The 19,214-nt window shown below is 41.3% G+C and overlaps 1 protein-coding gene across 1 annotated transcript in view; it reads right to left on the bottom strand.

Annotated features, from left to right (window-relative positions):
- Window positions 1-256: 256 nt before the first annotated feature.
- Window positions 257-19,214, bottom strand: part of Cdc5l (cell division cycle 5 like) — a 37,631-nt gene continuing 18,673 nt past the window's right edge. Inside the window, exons 11-16 of the mRNA XM_032900674.1 lie at window positions 18,366-18,530; window positions 15,876-15,956; window positions 15,346-15,588; window positions 12,407-12,604; window positions 1,318-1,530; window positions 257-679 (exon numbers count right to left, since the gene is read on the bottom strand). Of these exons, the coding sequence (XP_032756565.1) occupies window positions 575-679; window positions 1,318-1,530; window positions 12,407-12,604; window positions 15,346-15,588; window positions 15,876-15,956; window positions 18,366-18,530 (1,005 nt within the window). The 3' untranslated portion in view covers window positions 257-574. The remainder of the gene's footprint in view (window positions 680-1,317; window positions 1,531-12,406; window positions 12,605-15,345; window positions 15,589-15,875; window positions 15,957-18,365; window positions 18,531-19,214) is intronic.

Raw genomic sequence — 19,214 nt, 5'->3', positions numbered from 1 at the left:
TTTGAGTTATAATCCACATGTTGTCATGTAATAGCCAAAGGAAAAGAAACTTCTCTAAGGAGACACTGGAGGGGAAATGTCAGGTTTTAACGAGTCTATCCATCTTGCCAGTGGAGAGAAATGAGCGCAAAGGACTTACACTGAGTCGGGCTCTCTCTCACTACAGAGGTGCTCATTAAGTGTGGCACACATAAGCACAGTGGCAGGCTTGTGGGCACCCTAAGTATCTAATTACTTCACACAAAAGGCTACACTCGATTCTTCACATGTTCTTTTTATTCAAGGGTTTACTTGCAGGCAGTATTTAAAGTCAGGCTTTTTAAATTAAAGGCCTAAACTACGAAATTTTGTAAATATGACACTGGCAAAGAATGAGCATCTGGATAATTTAAACCCTCATTATCCTGGAGTCCAAGTTTGTAACACAGAACACGCAAGATCAGTATCATTCAAAACAAGCAACCGAGAGCCCACAGGTGCTGGGTGACTTTGTCAATGAGAGAAAGGTCAGTCTCAGCCTTGCTGAGTACGAAACCAGCGACTAGTTCCTCTGAGGCAGAGCGTCCTCTGTGCTTCAGAACTTTGCCTGTAAAGTCTCTTTCTCCATCAGCAAATCCGCATATCTTTGCTGAAGCTCTTTCTCTCTTTCCTGTTGCCGCTGCACATCTTCCTTTAGACACTGAAGAGAGAAAAATATTCCAGTTACTTCAATCCTAAGTCCACTTATGGCAGTCTACCTTACAAAACAGCTGTGTAAGCTCTCAGGTTCTCACAGTTCAGAGAAACCAACGGCCAGTATCTTTGCTATCAAACTAGTACCGCAGCCACTCGTTGCTCTGGCTGTGACTGCCATCCTGTAAGAGCTCTGCAGTCTTCTCCACACCCACACACACTGCAAAGAGCCCTGACTGCCCTGAAGCTGGGCAGCGGCCACAGTGCACACCTAGAAGATAAATCTAAACCCAATTTGGCCAAAGGATCTGATGTTCTGTGATGTGCAGCATCTTCAATCATAAAACTAAAAGATGCTGGTTCCAAGAGCCACATATATATGACAAGCCACTAAGTTTCAAGAAAACTAGTCTCAAAATTGACTTACTCTCCCACACTGTCTATCCTTACACAAAAGAAAAGGAGAAGAGTCTTCAGAGCGGCAACCGTTTGCTTGATACCCATCTGAGCATAGGCAGGGCTAGTCAGAAAGTCAGAAACCCACTCCAATCTAACTTCAGAGATAACCTGCTAGAAGGAGGGGGAAGGAAGGACTGGGCAGCTCTTCACAGTTCTCCTGAGCGATTAGGCAGCCCATGCTGTTACCTCTAGCCTACGGGGAATAGCAGAGTCTTCGTGTTTCTTGAGTTCCTCAAAGGTGCGTAGCTCCAAGTGCGCCTGCTCGATTTGGTCCCACAAGTCATTCAGCTGTTTCATGAGCCCCATGGCGCGAGACTGGTAACCACCAAGCAAAATCTTCATCTTTTTTTCCATCTTTGCAGCTCTCTTGGCTTCTGTTGTCATGTGACCCCTGTTTATCTGGGGAATTGGGGAAGGAGCGGAAAATCACATCAATATACATGAAAAAACAGATTATTATGTAACAGGGCTAAACTAAGTACCTAAAGCAAAACACACCAGAGTTCCTCCCACCTTCACTGATACAATGTGTAACACAAAATGGCCTCAACAAGGAATTACCTTATACCCAAATATTCCATAACTTCACCCAAAATTCACTCCCAAAGAGGGCTTGAATTTTGGAGCATGGAAAAACTGCTCTCTACCTTGTGCAAATGATTTCTGTGATCCTTCATCAGTCATTCTAGACTGCCACCTAGCCATCTTTTACATACCGAAATTCACTTCAATAGCACATGTATTCCCCGTCTTACACCGAACAGTATTCCACCCGAGTGCAGCAGGCCACTTGAAATGGTATTGTACCCACCCACCTCCAGATTACTGCACTGCAAGTCTAAGTCAGGTGAGCTAATAGGGGTGGGAAGGATACTGCATGTGTGCATGTTGGAATATGGGATGGAGCTAAAGCTACTTTAAATAAAGCTCCTTTAAAGCCATCGTTCGCTCAACATCTATACAGGCTAAGCTTTTATGCTTCTGCAATTGACTTAAACCCAAGGATACTGCTACTGTTCCTTATTTTCCCCTCATGGGCAGTAAATCAGTAAGTTCACAGCATAATACATCTGCCAAAGGAACCAACAACTACTGTCAGGCAGGCAGCTCAAACAGTGGGTAAGAAACAGTGGGACTACCCAGCTGTTCCGACGGAGCAGTTATCCAACCTCTGTGCCTCCATTTCACCAGCAGTAGTAAAACGGTGGTCACTGCTGACAGTTAGCTGTGAAACTTAAAGGAGATGATGTACACAAACCCCAGACATGCAGAACCTGGCAGAGAACAAGTAATCAACAGTTATGAGCTGATTACAGTGATGGCTTTATAGACAGGAAGAGGCCAACCTTTCATTCCTCTGTAATCAGTAAAGGACTGAGAAAAAGACTTGAAAATCTTTAAATTTCAACTTCAACAAAAGACCTGTTGTGGGGTAAGAGCAGAGAGCAGCTGTGCTTTCTTTTGGATGGGCAGTGTGCCTTCTGCAAATCACCATATCAAAGGCAACACTGGACCTCTCTTCCACAATGCAATGATGTCAGAACATAAGCGTATTGGTGCTCTTTGACTTGATGAGGAGATTTTTGTTTTAACCAGGAAGTTCAAATGAGGTGAAGGATCCCTGAGTATACTCAGTGCCAGCAATGTCCTTCCCAGCATATACTTAAGTGAAGACATGCTATGGCAGAAGCATATATACCTTGTACAGCAACACGACTACAACCCCATCATATCCATGGTATATGGATAAACAAAACGAGCTGTTACCTACACAAGAGAACAGCACACAGCCATACAAAGCAGGAAAGTACTAACATGCTACTTGTGAACTTCCAGAACACAATGTTTAATAAAAGCTGCCAATCACAAAAGCCAACACGCAACATGACTTCACTTCCATGAAGTATCAGGAATGGGCAAATCTATGTGAAAAGGAACTAGTGCAGCCTTCAGCCCCACATTGAGAAGAGGAGGAAGTGATTGGTGTGGGTATAGGGGTTCTTCCTGGTGTGAAGAAAATGTCCTAAAGGTGCAGTAACATCTGTGCAGCTCTGTGAGTACAGAAGAAACACGTATCTCTTTACCCAAAAGCAGCAGTCTGAGCTGTGTGATTTACACCTCAGAGTCCAAACAATAGAAAGAGTACTTCCGAGAAACAATTCTTCTAGACATAAGAAAAGAACTCTCCCCTGTCCTTGAGAGCATAAGCAGAACTTTCTGGATCTAGGTTCTAGAAAGATGGTATGGAGACCTACTACGCTAGAACAATAGTTCACAAAGGACACGAGTCAGGCAGCTCACAACCTCCTCTAAGTCCCAACTCCAGAGGACCCAATGCTCTGGCCCTCTTGGGCACCTGTACTTAAGTGCACATGCCCACACACTACACACACACAATTAAAAATAAATAAAAATACTTATTTTATTTTGCAAAATAAAATATTTTAATTTTGTCTCACAATGCAGCCAAGGAAAGAAGAGACTATTTTACATTTACTCTCTTCCATAGCAGACATTTTTGGAGCATGCCTTTTTTAACTAGTGAACAGACCATGACTAAACTTATAATTATTTGTGAAGCTCTTCAAAATGACCAGCCCCAGTTTCTGATTCAATGGTTTCAGAGCACTGTTTCCCAAGCCCCCAGTAAGTTCTAATGAGCAGCCAAGATGGAGAACGGATCCAGCTGAGATCAGCAGAGAACTGGTATCAACTGTCTTCTCAATCATGTCCACAACAGTCCTCCCGCCACAAGAACCGAGCAGCAAATTCCACAGAGCTACATCAAGGTCTGCACTCAACACGATCTAATACCCATATTAGACTTCACTCACATGTGGGTTTCAATACACATCCAAAAACTCTTAAAAGCATAGAATTTCAAGTTAATACGGTTTGTCTTAAAAATTAGTTATACAAATTAACATTTTCATTGGTTAAGATATCTCAATTAGCTTTACATTGACCACACTCCATAGATATTTGATTTCCAACCTGGTTAACAGCTTAATGCCTATGTGCAGAAACAATTTAATTAGTCATCGTGGTACACTTAGCACTGAGTCCCCTGTCTCTGGGAATTACCTCACTCATATAGTTCAGCTGTTTATTATTCCCAAACCACCAGAGGTTTTAAAACTTCAAAGTTGTTAGTCTCTAGTTATTGCCAACAATTACATTTCATTCACCTCAAACTTCATAAAAATCTCCTGGCTCAACTACAGCTTTAGATAAAGTAAGTTAAAATATAATAAAAAATTAATTTCACCAAGTAAATATATTGTGTCTATGTGTGTGTGTGTATATATATATATACACACAGACATCAGACACAAAAAATCAAAAAGCAGCTTTTATTATTAAGTTTTAGCTTTTGGATATCTGCTATCTAATTATTAAAATGGGAAAGAAAATATCAATAAGTGTTTAAAGTACAACCTACTGAACTGCTGAACACACTAGGAAAAGCGCCTAGAACTGTAAGACCTGAGGTGCCAGAAAGTAAGAGCTGGTGTTTCAATGATAAAACTCCGACAGGAAGCAGCTGTTATCAAGTTCATATCCTAGTCCTTGAGAAAATAAGTGAGCAGAGGATGAGGAAGGGAAGCAGGAAAGTACACTGGCATAGGTGTCTAGCTGTCAGAATGAAGCTCACTACTCTGGATGCTAACTTAATTTTTTTTTAATTAACAGCAGCTGTCCCATTGAAACTTATTTTGGAAAAAAACAAAACAAACAAACAAACCAACGGTTCTGATGCAAGGAAATGACACAGCCTCCTCCATCTGATCTACCAAATGCTCTTCTAAACACAAGGGGGTTGGGGAGGAGGGCTGCAGTGCCTTTCAAGCCACCACACCTTAAAGATCACTTACACAGTCAAATGTGCTGGCGCACAGAAGCAGACTGGTCTTAGTGAGTTTAAGGCCAGCCAGGACAACACTTTACAAACAAACAAACAATAAAAACCACATACACCACCTACACTTACCAAAAACGTTCAAAAACCACTATTCAAGGGAGATGCTCACCAGTTACGAGGCTCATGCTGCTGTTTCAGAACACCTGAGTTTGGTTCCTGCACCCACTTGGAGTCTCATATCTGTGACTCCCTTCTGGCCTTGTACACACACTCACGCACACACGCACGCGCGCACACACAGACAAGCGGACACATACTTTTAAAAAAAACAAAATAAATTCTTTTTTAATGCTATTCAATTATTTTTAAAGGATGAACATCTTCTATCTCAAAATATGAAATTTAAAATGTTCTAAAGTCTGAGCACTGGCAGGTTCCCCAAGGGACAACTTTATATTTACCCTCATTTAACAGGCCTCAAAATTATCTAAAATGCCATATTGTAAAAGTTTAAAAAATAAAATTATTTTATTTTTCAGGCTATTTGCATAAGAAACAAGGAATTTCCATTCCAAGGCTTCTCACTAAGCATATGTAAAGCTCCACACTCTGCAACACCAAACATTAAGTTCCAAACATCTAGACTAGGGAGCTGGCCAGTGTGCAGCTGGGTGAGCAGAGCAGCATTCCACTTTCGCCTCCCCTTTTAACCTCCTGCCCATCTCCACAACAGTCAGGTGAAGGTCATTTTCCTTCGTTACACTGAATTTGGCGGAAAGCTTTTCGGTTACTGCCCAGCCTGTCTGTTGTGTATGTCAGAAACTGCATGTGTACAAACTATTCAAGAAAAGCCCAAGAAAGTAATTATCTTTGTCCTTGAGATTTGCAGAACTAAAAGTATCTTGTATAGCCAATAAGGATCACGTGTAGGTAGTCGAGGCTTCTACCTGGGAGAATGTACCCACCGACCCCGAGCATCCACCTCTACACAAACTCAGGCTCGCTACCAAGATCAACCCCCGTCAGGGTCTCCAAGTGCAGGCCTGTGACTGTTCAGGAAGAGGATTTAAATCTAAAATCAGCCTGGGTGACCCAGTGAGACCCTGTCTCAAAAAGTAAAAGGCAAGCTGGAGAAGTGTCTATGAGCGTGCATAGGTTTATTCAATTCCCAGTACCACCATACCAGCACAAGATGAACTCTGAACAACAGGCTAGCCTTTAGTCAGCCTGCTTCCTTGGCATTCCCACCACATAAGTAGCCTGGACTAGAGCACAATGCTTTAACAAAATGTCTTCCCAGGGCTGAAATGCAAACATCCCTGAAGAAATTCAAATAGGACAGGGAATTGAGTGGCTTGATGCTACCAGACAAATCCTTTAAAGAAAAGAAAAAAACAAACACACAAAAAAATAAAATAAAATAAAATAAAAAAAAAAACCATTCTAGACAAATAAACAAAACATGAACTTGTATGTCCCGCATAATAAGAATTTCAATGCTTGAATGAAGCTATTAAGATTCTAATTGTGAGGCTGGAGAGATGGCTCAGTGGTTAAGAGTACTAGATGCTCTCTTCTAGAGGTCCTGAGTTCAATTCCCAGCAACCACATGGTGGCCCTCAACATCTATCTGCAATGGGATCTGAGGCCCTCTTCTGATGTGTCTGAACATCACAGTATACACACATAAATAAATAAATCTCTTTTTAAAAAGATTTCTAACTGTTTATTCTAAAGCTACAAAACTATAGAAAATACACACCAGATGATTCACAGGATTAAAATGTGACATTTCACAACCTTGTAAGCAGTAGCACGCATAAACATAACTGGTACTTAACAGATTTTACAAAAGTTACACTTTCCTGTAGAGTTTAAACAGGAGTAAATGTTCTTTTTTCTTAAACTACTATTTACACTACTATGCTATTAGATGGAAAACATGGTATACAATCGTTTCAGTTCAGTTTTAAAACTTCCCTTTCTTTACTCACTGAAAGGTTGTGAGTATGGACGGAGAGATGTTACTGCTTTTGCAGAGGACCTGGGTTTGGTTCCCAGCACCCACAGGGCAGCTCATGACCATCTACAGCTCTAGTTCCAGAGGATCCAACACCCTCTTCTGACCCCTGCCGGCTTCTCATGCACATGGTACACAGACGATGGGCACATTCACACTAGCACTCACCATAAAATTAAGTAGTTTTAAAAAACAAAAAAGGAAAAGAAAGGCTGGAGGAATGACTCGCTCAGTGGTTAAGAGTACTGTCTGCTCTTCTAGAGGACCTGGGTTCCATTTCCAGAATCCATATGAAAGCTCACAATCATCTGTAACTCCAGTTCCAGGATATCCAATACCCTCCATGGCCACTAGGCACATACGTGACACACTTACATATAATCAAGCAGCAAACCCCCCACACACACACGCACCATAAAATTAAATAAGTAAAACCATTTAGATGTATACGTGTGTACACATGTGCAATCTGAGGTGACTGCATCTGCAGACTTAGCTTCTGAACAGTAAGCTTCTTTTCTTCTGTAGTTTTTCTATTTCTCTTACATTTTCTACAAAGCACAGGTATTATTTTTAGAAAAACGTCTAGAAATGTTATTTTTAAGTACATAGAAGAGAAACTGTCTAAAACAGACTGGCCAGAGACCAATGGAAAACTGACGGTCCCCAGGAGATGAATCAGTGGACCCGTAAGTGTTTCCTCGGGTCATTACAAAGGGAGCTGTATGGGACTTATAAAAGTGTAATTGTTACTTTCAAGCTCACTGAGTTTGTTAAGGTTACTAAGCTTAAGTAATTCCAAAATAAACACATTCTCCCTGGGTCTCCTGTACTGTCTGCAGTTTAAGCCCATTCCAGTGAGGTTCAGAAACATTCAGAGCATCCCTCACTGAAACTTGCTTAAGGGCCCAGAATATACCCTTATATAAAAAGAGGTTTAGGGACACCCAAAATAAACACACAGCAGACGGCAGCTCACTGCCCAGTCCATCACTCAGCTACACGATCCTGTCAAAGTAAGGATGGAGCTCAATCACCACAACACTCTCAGACAAGTCAGGAGTGCCTCTCGTTTCACTGCCATACTCCTTATTAATATGGAGTTTTTCCAGTGACCCTTCCCTCTACTGATGAGATGTAGGTTCAAGTGATTACAGTTGGCATCTATGAGACTTAGCGAGCATTCGACTGCATCCCAATGAAGCAAGATAACCAGCAAGGCAGCTGGCAGAGCACCACAGAGCATGTTCTGTTGCATCTTCAGATTAGGAGATAAAACACAAATCCAACTCATACAGGGGAGGACTGAGCAACATGGCTGTGCTTCTCAATCTCTGACCTGAGTGTCCAGCTCTATCTGAGTTCTTGCTGGAGACAACTAAGAAACCTGCCAGTGCCCTGAAGAGGAACGACAGATGCCAGGCAGCAGAATGTGACTGAAGAGTCCTCCTCTGTACCCCAGGCCACCTATTCCAGCCTCAGGAGAACAGATGAACAGCTACAGAAGTGCTTCCAGCACGGACTTCTCTATCCAGCAATGCTGACCAACTTAATCCTTAGCCTAGGCTTTCACTCTAGAGGAACAAGTGCATCTTTTCCTGTGTTAAAATATCTGCCTTTATAATGAAAAGCACTGAAAAATGAGGTCCACAGTACAGCCAATTGTGCTGAAATGTAACTCTCAGAAGGCCAGGGTCCTTGGCAGAGCTTTAAAAAATATACCAAGGCCTTTAAATTGCTACCTGTGTTCTTTAAGTCTCGTATTTCCAAGAAGTCAGCATTACAAACTATTTCTTGACCACACTGACCATGCAAGTAACGTGAAGAACAGTGTCCACACCGTGCCTAGTTTCTACCTCTGAGGAAAGCCTTTCCATTTTATAGCTAACATGACCAAACCCAATTTCCTGCCAAGCTTCTTCAACACAGCAGCATAGTTACAATTTCAAATATTATTCAACTTAATGGCAGGGCCTAAATTCTGGCTTTCATTTCACTTCTGCACCTAATGGAAACTGCTTCACACAAACTAATTATGTCTTCAGATGATTTCCTATTTCCACTCAAAGTGGAAACAACTTAGAACACTTCAGAATCTCTTTGCACTTCCCAAATACAGAAATGACTTGACGATACTAGCATCAACCAAAACTGAGGCCTCTCTGCTAGTGTTTTCCAGATAACCCAAGAGTGAAGCACTCGTCTGTCTTGTTCCCTGTTATATGTGTCCAGCTTAGAACAGTGTCTGGAACAGAAGCTACTTGGCAATATTCCCTAAGTGTGTGAGTAAATAAGAGAAAAGCATTGTATTTTTAACAATTTGGTGAAAGTTTTTCTACAATGAATTATGGCCATCCCTCATTTTCTAAGAGTCATGGCAAGGAACAGAAATTGAGGCTCTCTGTTACTCTAGGGGAAATCGCTAAAAACAAAAAAAGTCCTAACCTCCTACAGGAGCTTGTAACAGACCCAGAAATTATTCCAAGGCTTGGGACTTTCTGCTGCATGTTAAAATGCCTTCTGTAAGCCCTACTTGCACAACTTCCCTGAGCTCTTATTTCTGCTTGCCCCTCACAAACAAATGTCTGACAAGGTTCCAGTTAATTCTGCCTTCAAAGCAAAACAGAATCCCTGAATTCAGTCACACTTCAGACCTCTTTCCCACTCATTCTGCTCTGTGACTAACATGCCTAACAGACTCAAGCACACAACACACCCAACCGTGCACTGCGTCTAACGAACTGGCTCTATTAGCTTTAAGTCTCTCTTTTTTAATGATTATTTTTTTATTTTATGAGCATTGGTATTTGCCTGCATGTAAGTCTGTGTGAGGGTATTGATCCCCTGAAAATGGAGTTATATACAGACAGTTGTGAGCTGCCATGTGGGTGCTGGGAATTGAACCTGGGTCCTCTGTAAGAGCAGCTGGTGATCTTAACTGCTAAGTCCCAATTTTGAAGTATCTTAAGAATTTTTTTTTTTAAAGAGTGCCAAGTTACAAATATTAATCATGAGTGGTGGCTCAAAAAATTGACCCACAGTATAAACTTCAAAGGATTTTTTAAGTACACTTAGGAAACACCAACCATGACAACTCTGCATGTTTTCTTGCCTGATGGACTTGAGATGGAGCCACAATTTGGATTCACTATTCCAATGTGCATGGCAGCAAAAGACAAACAGTGGTAGCCACGGTGCACTGTGCTTGCCCAGAAGGCTCACCTCCCTGACCCTCCAGTGGTGGTTTAGCAGTTAGTTTACACCATTTAACTGCAGTTCCTTCCGACAACAAACTCTGGGTGATGTTTATAATTTAGCAATCAACTTAGATGATGAAAGAATCACCAGACAATTGAAATAAAGTATTTATATATTTCAAACCAGTCAACGGTGTCGTCTTCAGGAGCTCTGAGAAATCTAGCTGTGAATTACAGATGGATACACACTAGATGGAAGCTTTGTTATTTGGATCTTTGAATTGCTTCTCTTCTTCCTGAAGACTTAATACATTTTCTTTTGGAATAAAAAGAGTTTACTAATTGAAAGATTTGATTAAGCATTCCTTAAAATTAACTAGCTTGGTTAACAATAAGTCAAGTTACCCAGGGGTCAAAAAGAGAAAAAGTACTTTTCAAACTGCTTTATGAATATTCTTCCAACATCAGCAATCCTTCAACAAAAACAGTTCAACAGAAGATTTCAGTTCCTGGTATGAACTGAACAAAGAGAGCCACATGTTTTTAATGACTGCTCACAACCCAAGTACATCTCCAACTCAGCAGAGCTCTCTGTGCTTTTCCCTTCAGAATTCTCAGGGCTGGTTCAACAGAGAAGCGGCACCGCACTCCACAGCAGCACTCACTTTGTGACATTCATTTGCTGTCATCAAAGCCAGTGCCTCAGCAGAGTAAATGAGAGTCAGGGAAATTATCCTATTTATTTTAAACAGCATAAAATGTCCTTGCCATCTGTAGAAGAAAGAGTTTACCTACCTCAAACTGAGAAGATTTTCAAACTGAGAGATTGAAGTATTTATATATAGATGTTACAAGGAAGCATTCCAAGAAGCCTACCAATCAATTACAAAGTTGGCCTTAGATCTATAACTGTCATTTCTAAGAAACGAAGCCTGCACAACACAAAGTATAACCTACAATTTAACCGCTCATGTTCTGTCTCCAAGAGCTTTAATTATGAATCAAAACAGAGCAACAGTGCCACCTGCTGGAAGTCATAAAACTACAACACTCATGGCCTTGGCACTGCAAGAATTACTGTAGAAAGACAAATTTCCTAACTCAACAAACACAAAGGCAAGACCATAGATACCTTATACATGTGGTCATAAAGATTAAATTAGAATGTTCATATTAGAAGAGACTGTTCATTTCCTGTTCATTTCACTATCCCCACTACCTACAGTAACTCTAATATCTAGATTTAGCACTAACACTAACAATCACATGAAAGAGGAAGCCGAGGCCATTTTCTGCATACAGTGTCCTGAAGGATTCTTTTTCCTTCCCTAGTCCATCTTGGCCTCAGACACATCCCTAAAGACCATTATTAAAAATTTAGAAAGCATGCTGGGTGTGGTGGCTTACAACTCAAATCCCGACACTTGGGAGGCAGAGGCAGGCAGATGTCTGAGTTTGAGACCAGCCCTATCTACACAGTAAGTTCCAGGGATAGGCATAGTGACACACCAAGACCCTGTCTCAAGAACAAAACAAAACCAACAAACAAAACAAAACAGAATCCACAAGGCAGCCTCGTGGTCTGTGAGCACAATTTGCATGCCACTGGCAAAATGTCTACAGAGATCCTGGAATTCAAATTGTGAACATTATATTAAGAAACCACATGCCAAGAACTGCTGTTGACAGACTTCAATGCTTTAGACAGGAAATCACAGAAGCCACTGTCTGCAGAACAGCTCCACTCTAACTCAAACTTCTGAATACACAAAAATGTACTGGATTTCTTCTGTAAACCTCAGTGCTCTGTGAGCTATAGATCAAAACTGCTGAGATCTCACTCACCCACCTTGATTTGAGCAACCAGCAACACTTTAGTAATTCCTTATTCTGACTGACAGATGGTTCCTCAAGAACTACGATGCGATCAGCTGTCCAGGCCTGGTTTGCTTAAGTCATCATTAGAGGTATTCACTGGCTCACAATTTCGAATGAATTAGAATTTTAAAAGGATACCAAGGGCAGTGGAGCTGTCTCAGCAGGTAAACGTGCTTGCAGCACAACCCTGGCAACCAGAGCTCAATGCTCACTCCACTTAGGAGGAAATGAAAGAATTGGCTCGGCAAAGCTTACGTACACATCATACGCGCATACACACAATAATAATAAAATTTTAATAAGCAAATGGATACCAACCTCAAGTCTCTTTTCAAGTGATTCAATTCTGTCCTTTTTGCTAGCAAGATTAGCCCGTGTGTAGCGGCTCTGAGCAGGAAGATAGAGGACTTGACTGTAGCACTCCTCCCACACCTGGTTGTAGGCTTCACTGGAGAGTTCTCCGTGGCTCATTCCTTGTTTTACCACCTCCATCTCTTGCACCAGAACATCCTGGGCCTGTTTACAGTAATAATTTAAACTGAAGCACACACTTTCCACCATCATAAATAAAGCATAAGACTAGTTTATTTCCCTCCTTCCCTAAACCAACAGTAAGGTTTGGTTGGTTGTAGAAGGGGATGGACAATATCTGAGCTAAACAGATTAAGAAGCCTCTAATTCTAAGAAGGGCTAGGGGGATGGCTCAGTGGGTAAGAAGACCTACTTTGCAAACTCGAAGGTCTGAGTTGGAATCCCCACAACCCATTTAGAGAGAGAGAGAGAGAGACAGACAGACAGACAGACACACACACACACACACACACACACACACACACCCCAAGACCCCAACAGACATAATCATGTGTCTGTAGCCTCAGCCAGCCAACTCAGCAACAGCAAGCCTTTGGTTCAGCGAAGGACAATATAGCATATACCCTATGTCTCAAGGACACGGCTGGAAGTGATGAAGACAACTTATGTCCTCTAGCACATACATGGGCATATACACATACATGGGCATATACACATACATGGGCATATACACATACAGCAAACACATATAATCACACACAGAGAGAAAGCTCTAAGGGTTCTAAGATGCAAACTGATTTTTGAAAGTCAAACATCCATGGTTCTCCAAGAGCATGAACATCGCTATGACTCATTACATAGCAACATCTCTCAACTATGCACCAGTCATTACAGGCCAGAAACTGGGTTCAAAAGTACAACTCTCATTACTTCCAAAAAGTTTAACCATGGCAGATGTAAAGCAGGTAGATCTCTGAGAGTCCAAAGCCAGCCTCGTCTACAGAGCAAGTTCCAGAGCCAGGGTGACATAGCAAGACCTTCTCTTTAAAAAAAAAAAAAAAAAAAAAACTACCACCTTACAAACTAGCCAATACTGTCTTCATTTTAAAGCTAATGAAACTAATGGACATGCAGAGAAATTAAACAACTTGTCCAGAACCATACCAGTAGTAATCATATGAGGCAGAATCTAAGCCAAAGGCACCAATGCTGGCTTAGGGGTACTCCAGTCCACCTTCTTCTCATGATTTCAGAAGGGGAAAGGAATCCCAGGTATCTTTGACAAGCCTGCTCACTCCAAAGGGATACCACTGGTATCACGAGAGTAAGACTGAGGACCTAAGTAGATAGTAGAGCCTAAGCCAGTTTGAGTTCTCTACCAAAGAAGCAGTTTTAGGGGCAGCATGAGGGAAGGAACTGAGCAGGCCAGGTTCAGTCACAGCTTCCCTGTTTAAGTGGCTGCCTGCAATGCTTAACTCCTCTGAGCTCAATTCTCAAATGTAAAATGGTCTAATACTCTGGGTGACAGGACAGCTCAGCAGGTAAAGGCACTAACCACCAAACATGACAACCTGAGTAAAATACCTTAGTCCAACAGAGTGGAACAGGAGAAATGACTCATACCAAGTTCTCCTCTGACTTCTACACATGAACCACAGCACCTGCCCCCCCACACACACACAGACACACACACACACACACACACAGACACACACAGACACACACACACACACACACACACACACAATGTTTAAAAAAATTAATGTAGTTTTAAAAAACTGAGTAAAAACTGTTTACCGAAGAATTTTCAGGGGCTGAAAAGATGGCTCAGTGGTTGGGAGCACTTACTGCTCTCGCAAAGGACCTGGGCTTGGTCCCCACACGCAGAGTGGCTCATAACCACTAGTTCCAGAGGATTCCATGCCCTCTTTTGGCCTCCACAGGCACTACACACATGTGGCATACAGACACACATTCAGACAAAACACTCATACAGATAAAAAGTAAATCTTACAAAAATAAACAAATGATCCAAGCAAACGGCTGCTTTAAACTTAACATTTTTTGGGACAAAGAAGAATGTAACAAATAAACCTCGGAGCATCTGCTTCAATTCCCCCATCAAAATCTCACATCCGCTGAGGACCTTCTGACTGAATCGCAAAGCGGCAGAGAGCATCCCTCACAAAACAACAAGCCCACTCATGAGGACAGAGCCCTCTGGAGGGCCCACATCTTAATACTACTACAGTGGTAATTAATTTCAATACAAGTCCTAGAAGAGATAATCAAACCATTAGAGCTCACAACTAGAAAACACTTACTTAGTATAAAACCCACACCTTTTATAGAAGTCTAAGTAACACTTCACTACTAAAGGCATTCAAATGCAGACTTCAGCACAGGAAGACAGCAATCAACAAAACTTTCAACCATGCCAACAGCACCCACAAATTCAAACTACCTTACTACCAAAGCCTCTGTAACTGATAATACAGAGAATTAAAAACATATCCTGGAGGTTAAGAAAACAGATCAGTGGTAAAAGTTCTTGCTCTGCAAGCATAAGGTCCTGAGTTTAGAACTCCAGCACTCACATTAAAAACTGGGTACAGTGGTGTGTGTACCCCTGTAACCCTAACATGAGACGGCAGGGTGGTGTAAGAGGACCCCTGCAGCTTGTACTTGCCATTCTAGCAAAATGACAAATGGCAAGCCCCAAATTTGGTAAAAGAGATACTCTCTCAAAAATACAGCAGACCACACACTACATACAAATTAAAAGAAAAGAACATATTCTTTGCATAGCATTTCACATGACATTCATCTCCTTGTTGTGCTTCCTTTGGTTCTGAGTAGCAATGTGGCCCCATAAGTTCTAACTCTGACACACAGCATCTAACAAGAGCTGAAATATCACAATGGTGAGGTCCTGATCAACCCACCTTTTTTAGATCCTCTTTGGAGAACTTCTCATAAGGGCTATGCTCAAGATAGGTAATGTGCTCTGAATTGTTGGTAGCAAACCCGACGTTTTTCCCTTTCTTATTCCCAGACGGCTCGTAGGGGTGATGCAGCAGGTCATAATGAAGCATCGTAATCATCTCTTTTTTGATCAGTTCCTCACTTTTCTGCAAATCTGTTAGAGGTGGTTCTACATTTAAAGGTCTTAAAATAGTTTCATTTACCTAAAATTTTAAAACAAGCAAAATGATCAGACATATCCTCAATATACTGTGCCTATTTTCACAGAATAAACTAAATAGCACTTTCATATTTTCAAAAGCAATTTCTCCCGCTACTTCTAAATCCATAATGGTATTAGTGCAATATTTTCAAGAATGGATTTGAGTACTACTTTACTATGTTCAAGAAAGCAGAGGAAACTTTGTTATAGTCTTTATTAGATTTTTAAAAAATACACTAATAGCAGGTAAAGAAACAAACCTCGTAAGTCAGAAATGGCACCACTTACTTCAGACGGTCTGGGTAGATCCTTCTGAACAGCTTTGTGCATTCGTTTCATTTCCTTTACACGCTCAGCATCTCGTATGGCCTAAAAAGGGAATTGATAACCATTATTGTAGCTATATGCAGTTGACATTTCTGAGTAGCTATATTCAAAGGCTTAAAAACTATAGACATCTGTGTGGGGTGTAGAGGTAATGCTGGGACTCCAGGAATCGATCTATTCGCCCTCACTACACAGATGTTAAGGACAACTCAAGTGTCCCAGCGAGTGCTCCAGACTCACACGCCTCTGCCCACCAGAGAGCCACCTTCTTGTCTAAATGGCAATCATAAACATAGAAGAGACTCCCAACACAACTCTTTGCTTTCACCCAAAGCTAAAGCCCGCCAATGTTACAATAGTGTGATGTTAAAACTCCATGCCACTTCTGAGAAAGTGGAATGGAGTGTAACTGGATGTATCTATCTGCAAGAACAAATCAACAAAACACAAAAAGTATCCACCTCTGTTCCCCACATTCACTTCTTTCCCTGCAAGATGATTTATTTCCACGCTAAGTGACAGCAGCCTTCTCAGCTACAGTCCACAGGCACTGAGGTGGCTGGTGTATAGCCAGTGATGACATCATCAAAGTTTCAAAGAAAGAAATCACAAGAAGAAATAAAAAAAAAAAAAGTTGCTCTCTTCCTTTTAAGTGATGATATAAAAAGAAAAAAAAAGATGACAGAAGCAATGAAGACCCTGAGGGATGGCATCTGTGATACTGTAGAGGACCCCTACCTCTCTTTTGCCCAGACTGCCAGCATACTCTGTATAATGCCATATGGACACCAAGGAGTCTAATAAGAGACAAGTATTTTCTATAGGCCTCTGAAAGTGCACTACTAAAGAGCCAGTTTAGACTACTTCTAAAGATGCCATGTACGGGAGTGTGCAGGCTGAGTAAACAGCTCTGGGTGCAAACCAGGAGGCAATGTAGCAATTTGCCTTGAAGGAAAATGTCAAGTGCCACGTTACCTTAAGGAAATTTCATTTCTCCAGTTTAGTTCATTGGAATGAACAGTACTGGATGTTCTTATTTGTTTTCCCTCCCCACTAGACCCTCCCAAGAACTGAAAGAAACACAGTATGTAAGCAGCCTAGCAATGGCTGCCATTAGACTAACAAAATAAATGTTTGCTCAACATACACACTAGATACAATTAATGTGAATGTAAATGTAAACAGCTTAGACTAAAACAAAAGACAAACTAGCTTAATATCCTGGAAGTATTAGCCACTGACCAGAGTCTGAGTTGTCAGTATTCTTCAGAGGAACTGTTGGCTACAGTTCCATGAAATGCCAGAGCACTCAGGCACCACCTACCTTAACAATCCTACTTCTGACATAGCAGCACAGATAAAACTGTGTTAAAAGCACTTTGTTTTGTAATGAATGTAACCCTCGAGGAATGCCAATTGTTTGGCCAACCATCCTATCAATTGATCTCAATGTCTCAGTGTTTCTCTCATCTGCACAGAAACAGTTGTGGGCCCTAATGCACTCCACAAGTTCCATCACTGCATAGGGTAGGAGCCTGCCATTTACCACTCAGCAACACTAACAACAGCGTTAATCCATTCGTTGTGCCAGTTCCTTATTAAAACTTTGTCCAACAGTTTAGACCTCAAACTCTGCGCCCTCACATCTGCCTAGTTGCAAGAAAAGGTGCAGCATGTTACAAAGAAAACAAATAAAGCATGATCTCCAGAGATTTTGTTCTTGCAAACAAACTTCCTGATACAATATGGCAGAAAGGGGTCATGCAGTATCTGAGAAAAACTAACTCAAGCCCATTTGCTCCTTTCAAGTGGAGCTAAGACCTATATATCACTGGACAATTACTGCATCGGTATAAGAGGCTGTTAATATTTCCCAAACTCCAAATCTAATTTTTATCCATCTGTACAGATCTAAGATTATTCAAAATTAATCCAATTTTTGCTTTTAATCCTTTCTTCATTAGATTAAAGCAATGTTTAAAAGGCCATTCCTGTGTTTTATTTAGAAAAGCGCAGTAAATTTCAGTGTTTAAATACATACATATGCATAAAGCATCTTAAAAACCCATTAAGATATTCTGAGTACATGATTATTCATTCATATGAGTATATTATTGTTAAATGACATAATTTGAGGAATTTTGTTAAAATAGAAAAATTCAAAGTAGCAACCTAGAAACACTGACAGCCATGCCTCCCTCTAAAGGTTCTCAGCCTTCCTAATGCTGTGACCCTTTAATACAGTTCTTTATGCTGTAGTGACCCCTCCCTCCCAGCCATAAAATTATTTCACAGCTATTTCTTAACTGTAGTTTTGCTACTGTTGTGAACTGCAATGTAAATATTTGATATACAGGATACCTGGTCTGTGACCTCAAAGGGGTCGAGACCGCGGCTGTAAAGCCTACCAGCAGATGTGCGACTGCAGCGACGCCTCCCACCAACTCTCACCTGCTTGCGAGCATCCACATCAGCAGCATCCTCGATGTACGTGTCATCCATTTCACGTTCTTCCAGTTCCTTCTCCGCATTTTCTGGCAGAACAATTTCAAAATCATTCTTCGGTGCAGGGAGGCCTAACAACCCTAGACGGAGATGTTCACGAGATTCTCTTTCCTGGAGAAGAGAATCGGTCCTTGTCAATTCACACTGTCAGTACTAACAAATTCTCTAAGACGTCTGGAACAGCAGGGCGCAGTGACACATGCCTATAATCACAAAACTGAGGCAGGATTACCACAAACTCAGAACCAGCTTGGGCCTCAAAAACAAAACAAACAAGTTTCTGAAACAACTGGTTTGGGGCCAGTAAAAGTGCTGGCCTCCAAGACTGACCATTTAAGTCTGATTCACAAGATGTGCACAGCAGGAAGAGAACCAGCTGCTTCAAGTTGTGCTCTGACCCACACACGCACACTACGGTAAATGGGCACCCACATATGCCACATGAATATATACTAAATAAGTATAATGTAAATATTTAGATATGTAAAATTAAAACAATTAACTTAGTAGTGACTGCTATAAAGTGATCCTCAATTTTTTATCTTATCTCTTATCTTCCTTCCTTAATATCAAACAAAACCTTGACTTGTAATAAACCAGTGTTTTGTGGTCTTAAAAATGTCTCAAAACTATTTCTTCATGGACAGAGAAAAACGCTCATTAGGATCTGCACTTAATTAGGATTTGCACTTAATTATGAAAGAGGGAGGGGCAGACAGACAGACAGAGGGGGAGAAAGGGAGGGAGGGAGGGAGAGGGAGCGCATGAACGAGCTGGAGAGATGGCTCACTGATT

This window comes from Rattus rattus, chromosome 4 (assembly GCF_011064425.1).
Source record: "Rattus rattus isolate New Zealand chromosome 4, Rrattus_CSIRO_v1, whole genome shotgun sequence".
Taxonomy (NCBI): Eukaryota; Metazoa; Chordata; class Mammalia; order Rodentia; family Muridae; genus Rattus; species Rattus rattus.
The sequence above is the reverse complement of the archived record's forward strand: the minus strand, read 5'-3'. Positions and strand labels throughout refer to the sequence as shown.